The sequence below is a fragment of the Ailuropoda melanoleuca genome, chromosome 8 (genome assembly GCF_002007445.2).
Source record: "Ailuropoda melanoleuca isolate Jingjing chromosome 8, ASM200744v2, whole genome shotgun sequence".
NCBI classification, from domain to species: domain Eukaryota; kingdom Metazoa; phylum Chordata; class Mammalia; order Carnivora; family Ursidae; genus Ailuropoda; species Ailuropoda melanoleuca.
In genome coordinates, this window is record NC_048225.1 from 15,033,165 (window position 1) to 15,042,496 (window position 9,332).

The window sequence follows — 9,332 nt, forward strand, 5'->3', positions numbered from 1 at the left end:
AGCCTCCAGTAATCATGAAATCTGACTACTTTAGATCCCTATATAAGTGGGGTCACACGGTACTCATCTTTTTGTGATGGCTTCCTTCACTTAGCATAACGACTTCACGTTTCATTCCTGCTGTAGCATGTGTCAGCATCTCACTTGTTTCTGCGGTTGACTAATATCCCATTGGATGTGTAGACCACATATCTGTCACCAGACGCTTGGATTGCTTTTCCCTCTTGGCTATTGTGAATAGCACTGCTATGAACATGGGTGTGCAAATATCTCTTTGCTTTCAATTATTTTGCACATGTTCCCAGAAGTGGGGTTGCTGAATCACGGGATGGTTCTATTTTTTAATTTGTTGAGGAAACTGTGTACTGTTTTCTATAGTGCTGCACCACTCCACGAGCCCACGGGTGCACAGGGGCTCCAACCCCTCCACATCTTTGCCAACAGCTGCTATTTTCTGTTTCCTTGATAGGAGCCATCCCATGGGGTACAAGGTGACATCCCACCTTAGCCCCACTAGTACCTCTCTGATGACCAGAGATGCCAAGCTTCCCCCCGTTTGTCTGCAGCCCAAATGCATATCATCTTTGGAGAAATGTCCATTCGGGTCTTGCACGCGATCCCCTCGCCCATGTGATTTTCTGCTGTTGAGTGATAGGAGCCGTCCAGACATCAACCCTCCTTAGATACATGACACGCGAGTACTTTCCCCCACTCTGGAGACTGTCCTTGCTACTCTGTTGACTGTTGCTTGATGCTTAAGAGCCTCCACGTTCAATGTAATCCAATTTGTCTAATTTTTCTTTTATTGCGTATGCTTTTGGTGTCATATCCAAGAAGTCACTGCCAAGCCCAATGTCACGAAACTTTTCCTCTATGTTTTATCCTAGGAATTTCATAAGTTGGGGTCTTATGTTTAGGTCTTTATTCCATTTTGAGTTAATTTTTGAAGATGGTGTAAGATAATGGTCTAAATTCATGCTTTTGCATGTGGTTGTCCTGTTTTCCCACCACCATTTGTTGAAGAGACTGTCCTTTCCCCATTGAGTGGTCTTGGTACTCTTGTTGAAGATGTATGCAAGACTTTATTTCTGGGTTCTCTATTCATTGGTCTATATGAATGTCCATCTTATGCCATTACTATGCTGTCTTGATCACCGCAGCTTTGTAACAATGCACATGAAGATATTGTAGATATTGCCAAACTCCTCCCCATGGGTGGGTAACACTTTGCTCTCCTACCAGCAATGTACCACAGTGCCTATTTCCCCAGAACCTTGCTAAAAGAGTGTTCTGTCAAGTTTGTTTCCTTATGAGTTTATTAGAATGTAACTTCTTTAGATTTAGAAAGTAATTTTAGAATTTAAAAGAAGTTATTTAATCCCTCGGGAAGTAAAACAACTACTAGATAGTCACATGCAAAAGAATTAATCTAGACACAAACCTTCCATGTTTCACAAAAATTAATCTCATAGACCTAAATGTAAAATGCAAAACTATAAAGCTTCTAGAGAACATAGGAAAAAATCAAAATGATCTTGGGTTTGGTGCGACTTTTTGGCATGATCCATGAAAGAAAAAAATTGGTAAGCTGGACTTCGTTAAAATTAAAAGCTTCCATTTTGTGGAAGACACTGTTGAGAGACTGAGGACACAAGCCACAGACAGGGAGAAAATATTTGCGAAGCACATATCTAATAAAGAACTGGTATCTAAAATATATGAAGAACTTTAAAAGCTCAACAGTAAGAAAACAACCCAATTAAAAAATGCGCCAAAGACCTTAACACACACCTCAACAACAACAAAAAATGAATGTTAAAGAAGATGTGGTATCTATCTATCTATCTATCTATCTATCTATCTATCTATCTATCTATCATCTATCCAACATCCATATAATGGAATATTACTCGGCCATCCAAAAGAACAAGATCTTGCCATGTGCAATAACGTGGATGGAACTAGAATGTATTATGTTAATGAAATAAGTCAGTCAGAGAAAGACAAATACTGGGACGCCTGGGTGGCTCAGTCAGTTAAGCATCTGACTCTTGGTTTCAGCTTAGGTCATGGTCTCAGGGTCATGGGATCGAGCCCTGCATTGGGCTTTGTGCTCAGCACCAAGTCTGCGTGAGATTCTCTCTTCCCCTCTCCCTCAGCCCCTCCCACTGCTCACTCTCTCTAAATGAATAGATAAGTAAAATCTAAAAAAAAAAAAAAAAGAGAGAGAGATACAGGTAGCAAATACCCATGTGAAAAGATGTCAACATCGTTTGTCATTGGGGAACTGCAAATTAAAACAACGATGAGATGCTCCTATACGTCAGAACAGCTAAATGTCAAAACACCAACACCAAATGCTGGTGACGATGTGGAGCAACAGGAACTTTCATTCATGGCTGCGGGGAGTGCAAAATGGTGCGGCCACATTGGAAGACAGTTCGGCGGTTTCTTACAGAACTAAACATACTCTTTCCCGTATGATCAAGCAGTCATTCTCCTTGGTATTTATCCAAATGAGCTGAAAACTTCTGTCCACACCAAAACGTGCCCACGGATGTTTACAGCAGTTTTATTCATCACTGCCAAAACTTGAAGCAACCACGATGTCCTTCAGTAGTACAATGGATCAACAAATGGGGAGGTACATCCAGACAGTGGGAAGTTATTTTTTTAAACATGTTATTTATTTATTTGAGAGAGAGAGTGAGAGCAAGCACAAGCAGGAGGAGCTGCAGGCAGAGGGAGAAGGAGAAGCAGGCTCCCAAAGTGGGGCTCGATCCCAGGACCCCGAGATCATGACCTGAGCCAAAGGCAGATGCTTAACCCACTGAGCCACGCTGATGCCCCTACAGTGGAATGTTATTAAGGGATAAAAAGAAATGGGCTATCAAGTCACAGAAAGACATGGAGGAACCCTGAATACATATTGCTAAGTAAAAGAAGCTAATTTGAAAAGGCTCTGTACTGTAAGACTCCAATGATCTGACATTCTGGGAAAGGCAAAACATAGAAACAGTAAAAATATTAGTGATGGCCAGGAGCTAGGGGTACGGAGAGGGAGGGAAGGAATGAATAGGTGGAACAAGGGGATTTTTAGGGCAGTGAAAATATTCCATATGACACTGAATGGTAGAAACATGGCATTATAAATTTGTCAAAACCCATATACAAAGATTCAACACTAATGGAAACTACGGACTTTAGTTAATAATAAGAATAATATATTAGGGGCGCCTGGGTGCTGCCTTCAGCTCAGATCATGATCCCGGGATCCTGGAATCGAGTCCCACATTGGGCTCCTTGTTCAGCGGGGAGTCTGCTTCTCCCTCTGCCCCGCTCTTTCTCTCTCTAATAAATAAATAAAATCTTTAAAAAAATAATGTGTTAGTATTGCCTCATCAGTTGTAAACAAAGTAAAATAGCCAAATAGATTTAGATTTTTTTGGTTAAATTTTTGTTGTTATTATAAATATATATGAAATATAAATATATATATGTATATTTTAGAGAGGGAGCAAGAGAGGGAGGGGTGGAGGGCTAGAGGGAGCGGGAGACAGAGAATCTTAAGCAAGCTCTATGCCCAGCGTGGAATGAAGCATGGCTCTGTCTCACCTCCCTGAGATCATGACCTGAGTCGAAATCAAGAGTCAGACACCTAACCGACTGAGACACCTAGGTGCCCCTCGATATTTTTAATATTATGCAACAGTCCATCTCAAATATCTGTGAATACTGCGTATTCAAAAGTAATTTCATTTTCCACCCAAAACCATAATTTGCTCTTTATTTGAGAATCTTCTGTTGTTTTGCTTAACTCTTCAAGCTCTTTTGATATCTCATCTACATTAACTCTACTTGTAACAGCATCTAGCCAGCATTCCCATCATGTGTCCCAGAGAGGTAGTAAGGCCAAATGTGATGTGTGTCTTTCTAAGATGTTTCATCTTTGGGTAGATCCAGAAAACACTATATATAGTCTTTCTGTTGTTCCAAAGAGTGCCATCATGCTCAGCACAATTGAGGTCAGGTCTAGTAACAAGTTCAACTATGTGCCATGCAGGGCACATGGTACAAAAACCCTTCTGGATTTTTGGTCCAAAAAATGATCTTGCTCCCCTTTACCTTTGCTAACCAGGTCAGTTCCATCATCATTGACTTGCCCTCAACAGTCTTTTTTCTTTTTCTTTTTTTTTAATTAAGTAGGCTCCACGCCCAGCATGGAGCCCAACACGGTGCTTGAACTCACAACCCTGAGATCAAGACCTGAGCTGAAGGCAGACACTTAACCAACTGAGCCACCCAGGCGTCCCTGGACATGTTGAATTTGAAGCACCAGTATGATATCCAGGTGCTATGTCCAGGAAGCCGTTGCAACCTGAACTTTGCAAGACAGATTCAGGCTGAAGGCACAGATTTGGAAATCATCACGTAGGGAGGAGAGGAGACCATGAAAGAATACTGGAGAGGGTGATGTCCAGGGGCCCAGGGAGGAGGAAGTGGCCACCGGTATCAAGTGCTGTAGGGAGACAGTCTAGGAACACAGGAGGTGTTCACAGAACAGCTAATATTTCTGAAGAGGACGGGTTATAGGTGGGGAGATCAAATATCTTGAAGGGGAGGTGGGTGTATACTCCAAGATTTGAAATTGGGGGAAAAGGCACAGTTGGACAATAAAAACATCAGCAGCAATAATCACAACAGACCATGCTCTGAGCAGGAGGCTAAAACAAATCCTTGTATTATTCTCCCTTGTTTAGAGGGATTAGCATTTTGTGGTTAGAGCTTAGCTTAGGTTGGGGGTAGGACAGACTATGCTGTAAAATCAAATAACAAAATAGGAAGTTAGAGTCTGATGGCTAGAGAGAGGGAGGGGAAATCCGAAGAGGAAGAGGAAGGGAAAACATGTCCCAGAGAAGACATTGAGTTGGGGCCTGACAGGTGTGAGAGAGAGGCTGAGGCAAAACCAGTAGAGTTTTAGAAACTGCAGTCCTTGCTCTGCACTGTGCTGTCACCCCTGGTGGGACGGCCACATCTCAGTAAAGGCTTGTTGCATAACTCAGCTTCCTATCAGTGGGGCTTTGGGGAGTGAGGGATTCAGGTAGCGTTTGGGGTTGGGTGGGTGAAGGGGGACGAACATTTTTAGGAGTCCAGGCCAGGATGGAGACGAAGCGTTCAAACAAGCAGATGACCAGGGGAAGGATGAGACCCTCAAGTGTGCTTGGCATTAGTAGAGAACACCAGGTTTTCCAACAGATTTGGGATGGGGTCTCAAATATATTTTGAATATTAAAGGAAAGGATAACTTATTGAGGAACCTAGAGCCGTCCAGGTGTAGATATTTAACTAGAACGTTCAGGTAAACAAATTAATAGGGACTAGTGAAGGAGGGTGAGCTATTTTTGGTCTGTGGCCTCCTTGTCATAATGACAATGAGATAATCTCCTGAAGATGCCTAGGGAAGCTGATGACGCTGGAGGAAACAGTTTGGAACAGCAGCTTGGGAATCCCCTGTAACAATGTGTTTCCCCTTGTGACCGGCTTGAGAGCAGCAACCTTTTAAACATTTTTTGTATCCCCCACGTATTTGGAGGAGCTCAATAAATGATAGACTAAATGAACAAATAAATGAATAGAGGACGAGGCAGCGAGTCTGAGGAGGGTGTGGAGGCGGTGCAATCCCAGAGCCCAGCTCAGAGGCAGTAAACAACTCTCACCTAAAAAGTTCACGACCGGGGTGGGGGGGCCAGGAGAAAGAACAGCACGGGTATTCAGCCCCCAAAATCCGGCTGTTAGGGGGCGGGGCTAGGAGGAGGGCCTAGTCCGCTTCTGCCCGTCAACTGACCAATCGCCGCCTAAAGGGGGCGGGTATTTCAATCTGTCTCCGCCCTTCTCTTTGGAGAGTAAATATGTTTGGGCGCCGTTCAAACGGACCAATGAGTGCTCGATGTTTCCTGCGGTTGCTTCTCAACGATTGGCCGGAGTTCGTCGTCCCGCCCCCCTTGTCACGCTTTTCGCCCCACCCTTTCGCACACAAGATGGCGGCGCCCAGCGGAGTAGAGGCCGCGTTTGGGGTTTGCTGAGGCTGACTCCCTTTCCCACTACCCCTTTGGACGCAGAGCGCCGCGAGCCCAGAGGACGGGGGCCGGGCGGGGACAGGGGTACCTGCGTAGCTGGACCGCGAGCCCGCGCCCAGCCTGCGCCGCCCCCACCCGGCCCCGGCCCGAAACCATCCGTTCCCGGTCTCCTCTCGGTCTGACCCACTGCCCGGCCGTGGTTCGCCATCACCAGGCCTCCAAAGCTGACCTCTCTCTTCCAGCCCGGGCTCACCTCCACTTTAGAGATGTTTGGCCTCTTCCTTCCCAGACAGCCCGCCTTCAAAACCGGGACTCCTGGACCGGCACCTGGCCCCCTTTCCCTCCACTGAGACTCCTCCCTCTAACCCACTTCTTCCTCAGATTCTTGGTTCTCCCTGGTTTGGAGACTGCTCACTTCCGTTCCAAATTCCTGTCGCCCCCAAATATTATCAGCCTTGACACCCCCCTCAACCTGGCCAGACTTCCTTTATGATTAACCTCCACAGCCCTATCATGGAGGCTGTGTACCTGATAGTGAATGGGGTGGGCCTTGTGCTGGACCTGCTGACCTTGGTGTTGGACCTCAACTTCCTGCTGGTGTCCTCCCTCCTGGCTTCCTTGGCCTGGCTCCTGGCCTTCATCTACAACCTGCCACACACGGTACTGACTAGTCTTTTGCACTTGGGCCGCGGAGTCCTGCTTTCATTGCTGGCCTTGATTGAAGCCTTGGTCCGATTCACCTTTGGGGGCTTGCAGGCCTTGTGCACCTTGCTGTACAGCTGCTGCTCTGGCCTGGAGAGCTTAAAGCTCCTGGGGCACCTGGCCTCTCACGGGGCACTGAGGAGCCGGGAGATACTGCACCGGGGTGTCCTCAATGTGGTCTCCAATGGCCATGCTTTGCTGCGCCAGGTCTGTGACATCTGTGCCATTGCCATGAGCCTGGTGGCCTACGTGATCAACAGCCTGGTCAACATCTGCCTCATTGGCACTCAGAACCTTTTCTCTCTGATGCTCGCCTTGTGGGATGCAGTGACGGGGCCATTGTGGAGGATGACAGACGTTGTAGCTGCCTTCCTAGCCCACATTTCTAGCAGTGCCGTGGCCATGGCCATTCTCCTCTGGACCCCCTGCCAGCTAGCACTGGAGCTGCTAGCGTCAGCTGTCCGTCTCCTGGCCAGCTTCGTGCTTGTCAATGTCACCGGCCTGGTGCTGTTGGCTTGCGTGCTGGCAGTGATGGTGACTGTGTTGCACCCGGACCTCACCCTGAGACTGGCCACCCGGGCACTCAGTCAGCTCCACGCCCGGCCGTCCTACCACCGGCTCCGAGAGGATGTTGTGCGGCTGTCTCGCCTAGCACTGGACTTGGAGGCCTGGCGCCGAGTCTGGAGTCGCAGCCTGCAGCTGGCCACCTGGCCGAACCGGGGAGGGGCTCCTGGGGCCCCTCAGGGTGGCCCTAGGAGGGTGCCCTCAGCCAGGACCTGGAGACAGGACACTCTTCCCGAAGCAGGGTCCAGATCAGAGGCAGAAGAAGAGGAAGAGGTCAGGATGGCCAGAGCAACAGCTGCCCGCGGCCGGGAGAGGCTCAATGAGGAGGAGTCTATAGCCGGGCAAGACCCATGGCAGTTGCTCAAGGAGCAAGAGGAGCGGAAGAAGTGTGTCATCTGCCAGGACCAGAGCAAGACGGTGCTGCTTCTGCCCTGTCGGCACCTGTGCCTGTGCCAGGCTTGCACTGAAATCCTGATGCGTCACCCCATCTCCCACCGCAACTGCCCCCTCTGCCGCCGGGGCATTCTGCAGACCCTCAATGTCTACCTCTGAAGATCCTTCCCTGCCTGCCCACTCCTCCATGCTCCATGAAGCCACCCGCGCTAGGACAGCTTGAACAACTCACCTCTTGGTTCCTGGCCTGAATCCCCTCCTGCTCCCGTGGCTCTCACCCCAAGCCTCCAAGCCATACGTCCAGGACATTGAGATAGGATACTCTGGAAGATCGTGAGCTGGGTGTGCTTTTCCTTACCCAGTGCGTCCCTGTGTGATGCCGGAGGTGGTGAGTGTGTCACTATGCAAGGCCCTGAGACTGCCGTGGACTCCCCTCCAGCTTGCCAGGGCCCATCCAGATGCCAACCCCTGGGGCTTCCCCTCTACTTCCGGTTTTTCTGTTGGGGATTTGCAGGTCCTCTCCCTGGCCCCTCCCCATTTCCTCCCCAGCTTCTGCAGCCACAACACATCACTGTCAGTTTGGGTGTTTTGGTAACTCAGGGGCCTTGGAATGATCTTGAACCTTTGCTTTCAGCCAGAGCACCTGTGCACTGGTAGGCCTTGGGGATAGTATCTCTCAGGTGCCCTTAGAGTTACCGCTTCTGCCTGTCTTGATCTTACGAGGCTCCCTCCCAACCTGATTCAACAGCTAGGATCAAGAGTTTACCCCTTGAGGGGTGGGTGTCTGCACCTGGCTTTGGGACCATATTACCCTCTGGCACCCCAGCTCCCCTGGGAGCCTCAGGAGGGATAACCAGATTTCTACTCCTACCCCTTTCACTCCCCACATCACAGAGAACAATGGCATTCCCTTTCTGTTTGTCTCTCCCTGGCGTTGGGGAGGGCAGACTGTGCACATTTCACTAGGGTCCAAAGACGGAAGGGGCCAGCTTAGGAGTATGAGCTCTCTGATGGGTCTGTCTGGCCCTGATGGTTCTGTCTGGCCCAGTTTCTGGTGAATAAATTTCTGTTGACAGCTCAGACGGCCTCGGTGTGCATCCTTACAGGGATGAGCAGTTGGTGCCCCAGGGTCCTTCAGTCCTGCTGGAGTCACTGTGGTCTGGAGGGGACCTAGTTGGGGAGGAGATAAGATAGGAGGTGAGGACTGTGCCTTGGGGAGAGCCCATGCCAGGTGCGGCTGGATTAGCTTTCACGGCCTCCAATTTGTGCCCTCACACACCTGGCTTTTGGAAAGCCCTGTCTTTTCTCCTTTTGCCAGAATGAAGCCCTAGTAGAGGGGAGTGTGAACATTCTCAACCCTTGAGTAAGCTTCCCAGCTTCTCTAGTGCCGCTCTTCCCAGGAGGGAATTTGGGGTTCTTGCTGCCTGGAGTCCAGTCTACCCTCTGATCCCTGGAGGAGCCTGGTGCTTGTCCTTGTGTCTCTTGGGCTGGAGTGGGGCTGTGAGGCCTCCTGGTGGAGAGCTGGGAGCTGAAACCCAGGACCCATCCCAGTCCTCACGCGCATATCCGCCCTCACAAGCACAGCGCGGGGGGTGG

General features: G+C 49.1%; 1 protein-coding gene across 1 annotated transcript; it reads left to right on the plus strand.

The window, feature by feature from the left end:
* The first annotated feature begins 6,018 nt into the window (after positions 1 to 6,018).
* On the plus strand, positions 6,019 to 8,816 carry RNF26 (ring finger protein 26). The gene has a single exon (XM_002914071.4). It carries the CDS (start codon positions 6,567 to 6,569, stop codon positions 7,893 to 7,895), a length of 1,329 nt encoding a protein of 442 aa, XP_002914117.1. The 5' UTR covers positions 6,019 to 6,566; the 3' UTR covers positions 7,896 to 8,816.
* The last annotated feature ends 516 nt before the right edge of the window (positions 8,817 to 9,332 follow it).